Source organism: Canis lupus, chromosome 1, assembly GCF_048164855.1.
Source record: "Canis lupus baileyi chromosome 1, mCanLup2.hap1, whole genome shotgun sequence".
Taxonomy (NCBI): Eukaryota; Metazoa; Chordata; class Mammalia; order Carnivora; family Canidae; genus Canis; species Canis lupus.
The window spans coordinates 116,213,802-116,228,494 of record NC_132838.1 but is presented as its reverse complement, the minus strand read 5'-3'; the positions used below and the strand labels follow the sequence as shown (position 1 = coordinate 116,228,494).

Here is a 14,693-nt window from a genome sequence, read left to right as displayed (position 1 = left end):
CTATTCTATTAGCTTATTTTGCTTTAATTTGCATTTCTGTAAGACTAATGAATTTGAATATCTTTTCATGTGCTTGACATCTACATATGTTCTTCAGCTAAGTATCTGCTGAAATCTTTTGCTCATTTATAAATTGGGGTATTTATTGAATTAAAAAAATTTATATTCAAATCATTTATCAGATATGATTGGAAAATATTTCCCCCAATCAATGGCTAATCTTTTCATTTTAATGGTGTCTGTTGAAGAGCGTTCAATTTTCATGTATTATTATCAGCTTGCTCTTTAAGGATCACACTTTCAGTAGAACATTAAAAAAAAAAAAAAAAAAGTTCTGCCTAACCCAAAGTTCTGGAAGTTTTGTGGTTTTAGGCTTTACATTTAGGCCTATGACATATTTTTACTTATTTTTTCTATGATGTGATGTATAAATCAAATTTCCCTTTTTTGCATATGCGTAGCTAGTTCATCCAAGCACTGTTTTGAAAACTCTTTGATTTTCATCTTTGTCACAAATCAGTTGTTCATATGTGTCTACTTCTGGACTGTATGCTGTTCCACTGATCTATTTGTCTATCTTGATGGCAATAACACAGTTTTGATTACGTTAGCTTTATAATAAACCTTAAACTTAGGTAGGCAATGCTCTTCAACTTTGTTCTGTTTCAAGGTTGTTTTGCTAGTCTAGGTCCTTTGCATGTCTACATATATTTTAGAATCGGTTTCCACAAAAAATAGTTTCTTGATACTCTGATTGGTACTTTATTAAATCTACAGGTCAATTTGGAAAGAATTGACATAACAGTATTGACTATTCCAGTCTCTAAACATCGTGTATCTCTCTGTTAATTTAGGTCTTTAGCTCTCTCAGCAGTGCTTTTTAGTTTTTATGGCATGATTATTTGGACTTCATTTTCTAGATTTATCACTCAGTGTTTCATGCTCTTTTTGCTGATGTGATACTGTTAACATACAAGTTCCAGATTGTTCATTGCTAGCACAAAGAAAATTTGATTTTATGTATATTGATCTTTATCCTGCAACCTCACTAAATTCACTTATTAGTACTAGTAGCTTTTTTGTAGATGCCATCGACATGCATTTTTAATATAGTTTTAGGACTATTCCAATCTGGATACCTCCTCTGCCCTTTTCCATCCTTATTTGCCATGGCTAGAGCCCCCCAGTACAATACTTAGTGGAAGTGTTGAGACAAGACATTTTTTTCTTGCTCCTGGTCTTAGGTCTTTCACCATTAAATATGATGTTAGCTGTAGTTTTTTCACAGATACTCTTTACTGGTTAGGAAATCCCCTCCTCTTCTTAGCTGATGTTTTCTCATTAATGGATATTAGATGCCCAATACTTCTTTACTGGATGCCAGACATAAACTTTGACATTAGGTGCTCCATATTTTTGTATTTCTAAAAATATTCTTTTTTTCTAAAAATATTCTTGACCTTTCCTTGGAATACTGTTATTTGGAAAATTTGATTCTTTTGGAGATTGCTTTTAAGCTTTGTTAGGATCAGAGTAGTGGTTAGTCTGTGGCAAAATTTCCCCCACAACTGAGGTAAAATCCTCTGAGTACTATGTATGAAATCAGGGTTTTCACTTTGGCTGTTGGGAGGAGGAATTATATTTGGACATCTATGAGCTCTGAGGATTGTTCTCTCCAATTTTTTCAAGTGGTGATTTTCCCCTGGTTTCAGGTAATTTTCTCACATAAATGTATTGATGAGTATTTAGATGAACTTAAGGGAAATCTTCTGCTGATCTTTGGACATCTGTAACCTGAGCCCTGTAAACTCAGACCACATTAACCTCATCATTCCATCTTAACAGTAGGAAACGACTGGGGTCTGCCTGGTTATCCCTCCCATTCATAAAATTAACTGTTCACTCTTTTAAAGTTGACTATCGATTAACAGAATAAAGTTAATGCAAACAGATAACACTTTTCTTTTTTAAATTTAAAGGGATCCCTGGGTGGCGCAGCGGTTTGGTGCCTGCATTTGGCCCAGGGCATGATCCTGGAGACCCAGGATCGAATCCCACGTCAGGCTCCCGGTGCATGGAGCCTGCTTCTCCCTCTGCCTGTGTCTCTGCCTCTCTCTCTCTCTCTGTGTGACTATCATAAATAAATAAAAATTAAAAAAAATAAAATAAAATGCTTTCTCTATAGTATAAAATATACTATACCCTGAGGTTGTGAAACATTCTTAGCTGTGTTCTAAAAATGTTATTCTGTTGTTGTAAAGTCATCAATCCATCTTCAACACATTTTCATGTATTTCATGTTGCTGAATTGCATTCTTATGTGGATACTCAATTGTTCTAGAACAATTTATTGAAGAGGTGTTCATTCCCCAGGGCTCTGTATGCTACCTTTGTAATTAACCAAGTTACAAAGCATGGACCTATTTCTCAGACCGTGTCTGGTTTCACTGGTCTATTTATCCATCTGTACTATACCATATTGTATTACTATCTATACACTTATGTCTTAATATGATAGAATGTCCTCCCATGTTGTTCTTATTCAATAGTGTCTCCTTTATTTATGACTCACTGTATTTCCATATAAACTTTTAAGTCAGCTGGTTGTTTAAAAAAAATCCTATTGTGAATTTTATTTTTTAAAGATTTTATTTATTTATTCATGATAGTCACAGAGAGAGAGAGAGGCAGAGAGACACAGGCAGAGGGAGAAGCAGGCTCCATGCACTGGGAGCCCGATGTGGGATTCGATCCCGGGTCTCCAGGATCGCGCCCTGGGCCAAAGGCAGGCGCCAAACCGCTGCGCCACCCAGGGATCCCGTGAATTTTTTTTTTTTTAAATAGAGTTTGCTTGATCTCTAATTTGGTAACTAGCAACTCTACAATATTGATTCTTCCACCACATTACTGAGGTATACAGCTCATCTTATCCAAGCATCTAGTTTTCCCTCAATATGCTTTTATTGTTTTCTGTATAGAAGTTTTAAAGATCTTTTGTTATAATTATTACAATCAGTTTTTAATGCTATTGTAAATGTCCATTTAAATGTTTTTTTTTTTCTTTCCTTAATAGGAAAACCAAGAGAAGAAAACCTACAATTTTGAAACACAGACCTCTTCCACATGCCTATTTTACCTTGTTAAACAGCTTCTGTCTTGCTACTGGATCCTAGGCAAGACTGCATAGCTAACCACAGGACAATATATGACCACACATGTTGAATTATTATGAACTGGGTGATATTTCTTTCAAAACATGGCCTTATACATGAATCTGACATTTTGACATTGGGGGCCCTTCATTCCAATGACAAAGAAAGGAAATATGTCAAAGAATGATATCCACAGACTTGCTACTCACTGATAAAAATTAATGGATTACAATATCAACTCTAAAGAGAGGGGATGAATAAAAGCTCAGACCCTTCAGGAATGGAGGTTTTTATCAACCCAACTAGAACTCCCAGATGAAATACAGCAAAATGTTAGTGGTAGATTTATGTAATGTGCATACAGAATATGCTGTAATATTCCTTCAGCTTTTCTGTATGTTTGAAATTCTCATAAGATGTTGAACAGAAAGGAGAAGGAATACAATCTGAGATGCTTTTAGCAAAGAGAACATGAAATAAGTATCTGAAGGAAATATTAAATACTACAGTTTCAAGACTTGCAAAAAGAACTATGGTGGCTCTACTTTTTCTTCCCCAACTATGTGTGTATGAATAAACTTCCTCTCTCTCCCTCTTTCCTAATCTTGATTTATATAAGGTCTTTTGATGGTGATTAAAGATAAAATATTTACTATAGTTTAGCACAAACTACAGTGGAAATGTGACTGGAGAAGAGGAATCACCACGACCAGTGACTATGCATATTCCCTTTTGGGAGAGGGTGAGGTATTTATTTTAAAAGTTTGTAAAAATTATGGACAATTTAAAACATGCACCAAAAGAGAGGAGTTTAAACAACTGATAATACTTTTTTATATTTACATTTACTACATCCCCTAATTTTTTCTGGGGTGTCTAAATGCAAATCATTTTACTCACACTTTAATATGTCTGGCAAATAAAGATTTCCACTTGAAGTAACTGTAGTCTTTACACATCTAACCAAATTAACAACATTATTTAATATCTAATACCCAATCCATGTTCAATTTTTCATGACTTCCTTAAAATATCTATTCAGTTACCTATTCAAGTCTGGACCCAAGAACGTTCTACACTTTGAATCTGGTTGATATGTTTCCTAAAGTCTCTTTTGAACTACAGCAGTTCTTTGTTTTTCTCCCTCCTTACCATGCCACTCATTTATTGAAGAAACTTGGTTATTTGTCCTGTAGAATTTTCCAAATTCTGATTTGGCCAATTGTGATTTTCACTATAGCACTTAAAGGCTTTAAAATTCATTTTATTTCCTCTAAACTGGTAATTAGAGCAAGAGACTAAAGTAATTAAGATTCAATGTTGGGAAATATAGCTTAGGTAGTACTTTCCCCTTTCTATGGCATCATATTAGGAGGCATGTTAATACCATATTGTTCCAATTTAATGTTGCTAAGATTGGCCAACTAATTCAGGTGTTGTCAACCTGATTGCTACCTTCTGAAATTCCAATCACCCATTTATTATGGATTGTTGCTAAATCCATTATTTTGTTAAAGGATGCCAAATATAACTTTCTTTCTTTCTGAATATATTAACTAATTCTTTTATAATAAAATCTCCTCTCACCAACTATTTGATTACAGATTGTACAGAAATATCATGATAAATACTTGACTCTTTTCTTCAACTTACTGAAATTTCAATATGAGCTAGTACTCTGGCAAAATCCATAAAGAGCTCTATCTTTTTTTTTTTCATTTTGAATTTAGGAAGTTCTACCTATGATGATTTCAACCCACTGCAATAGTTTTTGATGCTTAAATTATCCTATTTTTGATCAGTTTCTTTTGGTTGATGATACTATGGTCTTTGATAGCTTTATTGCTTTTAGGTACAATAAGATGTTTGGTATCCTTGACCTGTCTTATATATCATTCCCAAGGAGCCCTTGCTTTTTTTTAATAGAAAACAGAATTTAAAAACTAGTCTAGGGCTCATTGCTTCTGTTACTAATGCTTCTAAATCCCTTGGTGGACAGAGGTAGGAAATACTTTCAAGTCAAATATAAGACTATAAGATATTTTACTTACGTTTTTCTTTTGAAAAAATTTAATTCCTCATGAAATTAAGTTATGTAATTAATTTTGGAATCACCTAATATCAATATTACCACTAACAAAAGACTAGTAAAGGCATTTTAGATTTCTTTATATTTCTCTTTTTCCTTCAGATACAGAATATTCTGGAGATATTCTAATAGTCAAAATATTTTTTTAAAGATTTAATTTATTGCAAAGAGAGAGAGAGAGAGAGCAAGAGTGAGAGCAAGCTTGAGTAGGGGAGGACCAGAGGGAGAGGAACAAGCAAACTCTGTCACCCAAGTGTTCCTGACTTAATTTTTAAGATAAAAGCTGGTATGTAAAGTATCTACATAGATCCAAAATCAAACTAGAAGTCAAGGCATAACTGCAGATAATTACCTTTCATCCTCACCCTCTCCTGCTGTTTCACCTTGAGATTTCTTGTTGAAAGCACAGGCATATGTTATATTCCTCTCTTTTTTCACAAATAGTAGTATCATATAATATCAATCTGTACTTACCTGTTTTTAATATATCCTGAAGATCACTCCATAGAACACAGATACACAAAATTCCACTGTACATTCATATAATTAATTCAGTCAGTCTACTGCTGGACATCTGGGTTGTTTCCAGTTTGGTGCATTTACAAATAGTGTTTTGTAAAATTTTTTCTTTGTGTATACCACATTTTGTAATTTTGCCAGTGTATCTCTGGGATAGAAGCAAGGGTGTGGGTCTTATGGTAAATGCATGGGACTACACATGGATATTGCTTGATTCCCTCCTATATAAATTGTACTATTTTGCATTTTCATCAGTAGTGTCTGTCCTTGTTTTTCCAGTCTTGCCCATGGAGCATATTAATACATATTTTTATTTTTGTCCATCTGTGTGTGTAACTTGCATTCCCATCTCAATTTTTAGACTCTTTAAATATATAAGTCTGTAGCATAGTTGCAAATATTTCCATTCTGTCATTCTCCTTTATCTTTAATATTTAGTCCTATAAAATTATTTATTTTTTTCTTATTTCTACTGGATTTTTGAATCATACTAATTTATATCTTCATTCCTGGGTTATAAAGGAATTTAACTATGTAGTACTTGTAAAGTTTCTTCCTATTTTTTCCATTTAGATTATCTTGATTTGTTGGGAATTCACCCTAAAAGACTAGAGAAGACATTAGCAAAATTCACAAACATACCAATGGAAAGAGTGAAAGTTCAAGAAACATGTACCTCAAGCATTCAAGGAGATCCAGGAATTCACAATGAAGGAGACAGGAGCACCAGATATGCAAACTGATACTAAACTCAACACTAAAGTCTAAGCAAAAGGAAAAAGGAATGCCCTATATTTATCTGTATATGTCCAGAAAGCTGATATTTTTCTCAGTGTATTCATCACCTTAAAAAAAATAGCATGATGAAGATGGTTGGTTTATTACAATAAAGTAATATAACAAAAGAATTTCATTTTTCCCATGTAAGTTGAGAAATTGCATAGAAGACAATAATGTGGGAGGGAACTTCTGTTCCCTAATATTGTTTAGCTACTGTTAAAGAGCTGGATTTAAAATGGGCTAAGTACATGTATAGAAGCTCAGCATTCTTTATTTTATGTAATAAGATATATCAAGAAAATATCCTTAGAATACATTAAGTACTGAACTGATAAAGTACATCTTCATCATCAGTATCTTGAAGTTATGTGTAAACTACATAATTATCACCTACCTATATAAGAGTTTAAACATTTTGGTTAAATATCATTTGATTCCTGCATTAGTTTTTTCTATGTATGTTCATGAGTGAAATTATTCTTGAATTTGTTGTTCAAGGGCTACTCGACATCTAATTTTATTATCAGAATTATATTGGTCTTTTAGGATCTGCTCACAATTTTTCCATAGGATTTTCTTCAGGGGGTAGCCTGTACAATTATCTGCTCCTACATGATTTTTAAAGATTATTTATTCCAATCGTTAAATTTTGGGGCACCTTTTAGTTACTCTTGAGATATCATTTAAAATGTTTTCCTAGGGGAATCCCTGGGTGGCGCAGCGGTTTGGCGCCTGCCTTTGGCCCAGGGTGCGATCCTGGAGACCCGGGATCGAATCCCACGTCGGGCTCCCAGTGCGTGGAGCCTGCTTCTTCTCTCTCCATGTCTATCATAAATAAATAAATCTTTAAAAAAAAAAAATGTTTTCCTAGAAAACAAATAATACTCTATTTAAAAGTTGTGTCTAATAAGGTTTATATCTATTTATATGATCATTAAAAATATTCTCTAAAACATCTATCAGAGTTTTCCTTTCTTATCATAAGAGAAAGCATTCCCAAAGCCTAGTAATAATAGTTTCTTCAAAGAAATATTTTGACTTAAAATTTTAAAAACCTTTTGTATTGTTCTTTATTCCATGATTTTTGCTTTACTTTCATTAAAACTTTCTATCAATTCAAATGCCCATTGAGGCATTAGCTTGTTTAGTTCAGTAATCATTTAATTTGACAAATATTTGGACTCCATAATATGACATAAGTGCTGGAGATACAGTGGTGACAAGAAGTAAACTGCCCTCAGTTGTCTTAGTTATATACACACAGTAATTTCCATTGAGAACTGCCATGGTCATGTTCATAGAATTTGATATATAGGAGTTTCATTATCATTCACATCTAAATAGCCAGTAACTTGACTACTGACCTGCTCATTCCTTTGATAATTATTTATATATGTAGTACTAAATTTCCACAAGGTCAGAATTTATTTGGCCATTTTCTAATTTCTAAATTTAAATTGTGGTGATAAAATGGATATGACATTTGGCTTTAGAAAAATTTGTTAGAGACAAATCACTTCCAAATGCCTTTAAAAACAAAACAAAAATCATTGCTGAACACACAACAACTCCACTTTCATTGAAACCATAAGGCTTTCTTTATAGTATGGATTTTTTTGTGCAGCAAATGAAATACTGATTCAAAGCTTTCTTCCCTTCATTCTGTTTTACTGCCTTTTCTTCAGAATTAATATCCTACTGTTCAAGAAGACACAAATACTGATGGCATATTTGTCTATATTCATTATATTATTAAGGTCTTTCTGTCATAGAAATGGTCTAATACTAATATTCATGATGGTCATGACGTCATTTAAGTCATCAAGCTCATTTAACCCTATAATCAAATAAGTAAGTGAACAGACATAGATTTGAGTTACTATCCAAAGAATACCAATAAGATGTTTTGGAACTAAGGCATACCATATAAATTGTATGACAAAGCTCAAGGCTTTCCAAGATTAATTATGTAACAGAAATTCAACTTTGGTATAATTTTATGGAAGTGTAACAAGATTTAAATAGAGATAGAAGGTTTCCCTACATGAGTTAGATTTAGACTCTATGCAGAATATTATCAGTGATGTAGAGAATACTTTAAGAATGATTCAAAAGAGATTCACAGTGTCATCTTATTCATAGGGTTTTACTCTGATATTCCAAATGGAAAACCATAAGTAAATGCTTTCCTGTATTAATAACAGATTGCATTTGAATTGTCTGCTATTCAGTGTTAGGTGCTCCATTAAAGGGTTTTCCAATATTACTTACACTTGTGGGGGTTCTCAAAAGAAGGGATTAACTGACATCAATCAATGAGTTGTGAATAAAGGCTTTCCTATATTTTTATATCATAAGAGTGAAATAAAGTGAGAGCTTGGAGAAAATGAGGTCTCAAAATTTTTATATTCATAGGATTTCTCAAAACTGTAAATATCCTGGTGCTGAGGAAAGTCTGAGTCCTGACTAAATGTGTTCCCATAGTCTTTCCATTGATAGAGATTCTCACAATTGTGAATTTTCTGTTCAGGAAAATATGGATGGTCATTAAAGATCTGGTTACTTTCCTTACATTCATAGGATTCTGCATCAGTATGAATTTTCTTATGTCGTGTAAGTTGTGAACCCCAAATAAAAGATTTCCCACATTCTTTACATACATAAGGTTCCTCACCAGTATGTATTCTCTGATGTCGAGTAAGTTGTGAACCCCAGAGAAAGGCTTTACCACATTCTTCACATTCATATGGCCTCTTTCCAGTATGGATTTTCTGGTGTCGATTAAGTTCTGAACCACGATAAAAGGTCTTTCCACATTCCTTACATTCATAGTTTCTCTCACCAGTATGAATTTTTTGATGTCGATTAAACTCTGAGCCATGAAGAAAGGTCTTTCTACATTCCTTACATTCATAGAGTTTCCTCTCATTATGAATTTTCTCATGTTGAGCAAGGTATGAGGCCCAAATAAATGTCTTCCCACATTGCTTACATTCATAAGGTTTCCTACCAGTATGAATTCGTTGATGTCGAGCAAGATGTGAACTCCAGATATAGGCTTTTCCACATTTCTCACATTCATAGGGTTTCCTACCAACATGAACATTCTGATGTTGAGCAAGATTTGAACCACGAATAAAGGCTTTTCCACATTCCTTACATTCATGAGATTTCTCACTAGTATGAGTTCTCTGATGTTGAGTTAGGTGTGAGCCACGAGTAAAAGCTTTTCCACACTCCTTACACTCATAAGGTTTTTCACCAGTGTGAATTCTCTGATGTTTAGTAAGATGTGATCGCTGACTAAATGCCTTCCTACATTCATTACATTCATAGGGTTTTTCACCAGTATGAATTCTTTGATGTCGTGTAAGATCTGAGCTACAACTAAAGGCCTTCCCACATTCCTTACATTCATAAGACTTCTCACCAGTATGAATACGCTTATGGACACTAAGTTGTGAATGAAATCTAAAGGACTTCCCACATTCCTTACATTTAAAAGGTTTTTCACCAGTATGAATCCTCCTATGACCAGTAAGGCTTGAACGCAAACTAAATGCCTTCCCACATTCTTTACATTCATATGTTTTCTTAGCAGAGTGAACTGTCTGATACTGAGTAAGTTCTGAATCAGAAAGGAAGGTCTTCTCATATTCCTTATCTTCACAAAATTTCTCTCTAGTGTGCATTAATTGATGTTGAGTACAGTCTGAGCCAGAACGAAAGGCTTTCCGAGACTCTTTAAATTCATTCAGTTTCTTTCTTGTATTCTGTTTGTGATGTACATTAAAAGTTGTGTGATGGTTAAAAGTGGACATTTTTTCATAGGTAAGTGTAACCTGCTTAAAACATTCTTCCTGATTTTCCTGTTGTGTTTCAAACTGATCTTTGCTTTCCCAATCACCCCTAAAACATAAATATTCAAGGTTGTGTTTTTTACAAATTTCCAATTGAGGTAATTCTCTCTCAAAAGTGACATGTTTTTGTGATAACTTCTTGCTCTGACAGCTGGACTGCATGTCTGAAAGATAAGAAGATAAATTCATACTGTTTTACTGTTCCAAAGGAAACAAAATGTCCAATGTAGATATAAAAAGTAAATCTTAAAATGCATAAGGCACACAAGAAATGACTGGCTTAAGAAATTCTCAAATTCTGGGCAATATGAAAAAGGGGCAAAAATAAATAGAAATTTAAGAGAACTAAAAAAAAGTTGAGGTGAGTGATTAGATATATAAAAGCTTCGTTTTAGTCAAATACATCTGAGTAGTTCCATTTAAAAAAATATTTATTCAGCTATCACCCAGTCATGGACTGCCAATGTAAAGATAAGACTGTTTCATTCAGTATGGTAAATCAAGTCTTAGCATATGTTAGGCATTAAAAAAATAATTCTGTAAAAATACAATATTAAAAAAAAAGGATATGGGGGGAATTTAGGATGGAATAAAAGGTAATACTACAAAAACCAAGTACTGGGAAGCATGATTAGGATCTTTTAATCATATAATAATGTAATACATCTCACTGTCTAGTTGCTTCCATCATTACTGAAATGAGTATGTATACTGCTTCCATATTACTTTTGTACTAAGAGGAGGAAACAAAAGTACACCTAAACTAACTGAAAGAAAATTTCCAGAAATGTAATCATACCTACATAATCAGTTTTCAGTTTGCCTTTGCACAAGCAAAGACTTCAACTTGCTCATTTCCTCCATGGTACATAGCCAAACCATCTTTTTGTCACATGACCCCAATGAGGGTGGTTTTGTTTTCTTTATTCTTGAATTCATAGTATTGCTCATCTATTCTGCTTTATGCTTTGAAGCCCTTCCCCAGGTCGCCTCTTCTTTTCCCTTCTGTGTAAGGCCACCAAAATATTACAGAAAGTATCTACAAATTTTCAAGTACCATGGAAGATACTATGATGAATGTCTTATATAATTCTGAGCTTAAAAACAGGAATGTTCGGAAATAGGGTTATCAGTCCAATATGTGGGAAGTAATCTGGTCTAGAGTCAACAGACAGTAGGAACTCAGCAACACAGGTATGTCGCATTTAGGTTAAAGGACATAATTATGGGTGACAGTTCAAAAAGGAAAATAGTTTGAGAAGCTGCCAAAGGCAAAGAGCTAGGAAGAATGTGACTTATTTTTGATAAGTGCTAGGATTTGATGAAATTGTCATGCAGTTGTTAAAATTTTTCTTGGGATGATAGAGGTGGGAACTGATCAAGTGCTCTAGCAGTGACTGAATAAGTTGAAAAGCAGTTCAGTTACATGTGTAAGTAGTAGTGTATTATAGTGGAAAAAGGACAGACCATAGTTTCAGGCTCAGTTCTATTTACTAACACCATCTTTAGGTTATGAGAAAATTACTAAGCTTGCCTGAGCTTTCATTTTTCTGTATGATATTAGGGATATTAATATCTTTTTTAAGAGATTTATTCAGAGGATTGGGAAAACATACTATTTTTATAAAGTGCCTGACACAGGAAAAGGGCTGAACAATTAGTAGATGCTGCTGCTGCTGCTACTGATGATAGGAAAAAAAACGTGGGAATGTGGGGGACTGGAAATGGTTTAACAGTATTTCACACATAAACTACTGCTAGAAAGTAATCATTATTATTGTGCTAATTAATGCAGGCAAGGAGTTTAGGATAAATTAAAAAGAATGTTGAAGGAATATAAACCAAAACGTTAAAATAAATTCCGCAGATAATCGAATATGATGAGGAAGCAGCTATTTTGAGATGCTTCCTAGACAGATTACAATATGACAATCCTGCTCACACCCAGAGTCTCAGCATTTAGCTAACGAGCTGAGCTTAGGATTCCCTCCATAAGTTCCTGCTTGGCTTTTCTCAGGCACCTTTAAAAATAACCAGTTAGAGTTGAGCTCACAAATAGTGACCTCCACCCCAAATACCTTATAAGTATGGTGCTCACTACTTTGCTCTCTTATCTCCCACTTGCTCATGACCAGAGATGGAGGACTGTCCTTCTCATAGCTCATTGTATGCCCCTGCTCCCATTTTCTACAATTCATAAGTATTTAATCTTGTGACTTTACTTCTTTTGTGTGATTGTATGAAAACTGTGCCTTCAATCAAAACAACTCCAGCATTTTCACTTACCAAAGTGGAAGCTTGGATATTGAGGGAGCTACCTTCTGTCTCTATGTGGATGGCTTGTGCCTCCTCATTCAGCAGGTTATAATCTGCATATCCCTAATACACATGCTATGGGCCCCTCAAACACAGCATAAACATGGAGGTTAGAAATAATGACTCTACTATACCTCCTATCACCCTATTTTTCTCACTTCCATTTATATTACAAGTCCTTGACTATGACTCTTGTATACATCTCTTCCTGGTGAAACCTAACTTCCTGCTTATCCTGAGTCTGAATTAAATGAGTGAACATAGCTAGAAAAAATAAAATGTGTTGACTAGAATCATTTCTAATTTATATTTTAAAAGCCCACAACTGGGTTCTCAGCTGTGTCCAGAATTTTTATATATTTCTAGTCACAAACAATCAAGTGGAGGACAATCAAGGAATCAGAAACAGCAGAAATTTAGATTGTGACAAAAGGAACAAGACAGATTATTCCATAGGTGTTATTTCACTATAAGTATGTAAAGAAAGAATTATAACTTTTCTTTATACCATATACAAACAGAAACTACAAGTAAATTAAAGACATAAATGGCAAAAAAAAATCTTTAAAACTTATAAAAGAAAACAAACATCTCTACTAAATCTCTATGGGATATCAAACTTACTGGTAAATATTTTAGATGAACAAAACAAGAAAATTCTACAACTACTATTATTTGAATATACTGAAAGGCTCAGCCAATCTTTAGCACTCAGAGTGTACTGGTACTAGTATTTGGCTTAGAGACTGACAGAACTTATGACATCTCAAGGCTAAGGTGATAGAGATTAGTATCCAGGGGCTGTCTGTAGGGGAGTCCTAAACATTCATCATGTTGAGTTAGAATAGAAGGGCTATTACCAAGGAATATGGGTAAAAAACAGAGGTAGACCTCACAGGACATATAGCTCAGTTTCAAACCATCTCGGTGACTAAGGAGGGTGATGGACTGAGAAAGCAATCAAAATATTAATGCCTTCAGTTACCTGATAGAAGCAACAGAAATCCTCTATAAAGGAAGGTAGTCTAGGCATTAGTTTTGCCATTTTACAAACACTGTCTGCCATAAACTAAGTAAATAACCAGACAATATTAATGTAAACAGACTATGGAAACAATAGTAGAAATACATCTAGAAGTTCTCTAGATATTGGAGTTATGAGACAGGGTTTAAAAATAACTGTGCTTAATGGGATGCCTGGGTGGCTCAGTGGTTGAGTGCCTGCCTTCGGCTCAGGTCATGATCCTGGGCTGGGATCGAGTTCCACATGGGGTTCCCCGCAGGGAGCTGGCTTCTCCCTCTACCTGCGTCTCTGCCTCTCTCTCTGTATCCCTCATGAATAAATAAAATCTTAAAACAAAACAAAACAAAACTGTGCTCAAGAAGCTAAACTCATCATTTTAGTAGAGAATAAGAAACCAATACAGATAAAAAAAAAATCCAAGAGAAAAAGATTGGAAAAATCTTAAGCATTATGACATAGAAGATTCAGTTAGAAAACTAAACATAAATGTAAGTGGAAGCTTAAAGGGAGAAGAGAGGAAGAATGGGAGAAGCAGCAATATTTCAAAAGATAATGGCTGAGAATTTCCAGAACAAACTCCATGAACAGGTGAATGAATGAAGTATAGCCAAAAGTGGAATACTACAGAGAAACAAAACTAAACTATCGATATGTGCAACAACATAGATGAATTTCAAAATCATGCTAGCAAAAGAAACAAGCTCAACAAAAAGAAAAAAGAGTATACCTTGTATAACTCAATTTATGTAAAATTCTAGAACATATAAACTCATCTAGAGTTACAGAAAGCAGGTCAGTGACCACTTGAAGACAGGAGTGGGAGGATGGATAGCACAGGGGAATGAGGAAAACTGGCAATAACTGAAGGGTTTCTTTTCTTTCTTTTTCTTTGTTTCTCTCTCTCTCTCTCTCTCTTTTTTCTAAAGATTTTTATTTATTTATTTGACAGAGAG

At 34.1% G+C, this 14,693-nt stretch overlaps 2 protein-coding genes across 12 annotated transcripts in view; both read right to left on the bottom strand.

Moving 5' to 3' along the window:
* Positions 1–14,693, bottom strand: part of ZNF793 (zinc finger protein 793) — a 147,790-nt gene that overhangs the window by 129,106 nt on the left and 3,991 nt on the right. The gene's annotated exons all lie outside the window — the stretch shown is intronic.
* ZNF790 (zinc finger protein 790) overlaps positions 4,174–14,693 on the bottom strand; it is a 32,422-nt gene continuing 21,902 nt past the window's right edge. For all 10 annotated transcript variants that reach the window (XM_072839456.1, XM_072839544.1, XM_072839667.1 and 7 more), the window contains one exon: positions 4,174–10,564. In XM_072839456.1, the coding sequence (XP_072695557.1) occupies positions 8,892–10,564 (1,673 nt within the window). In that variant the 3' untranslated portion in view covers positions 4,174–8,891. The remainder of the gene's footprint in view (positions 10,565–14,693) is intronic.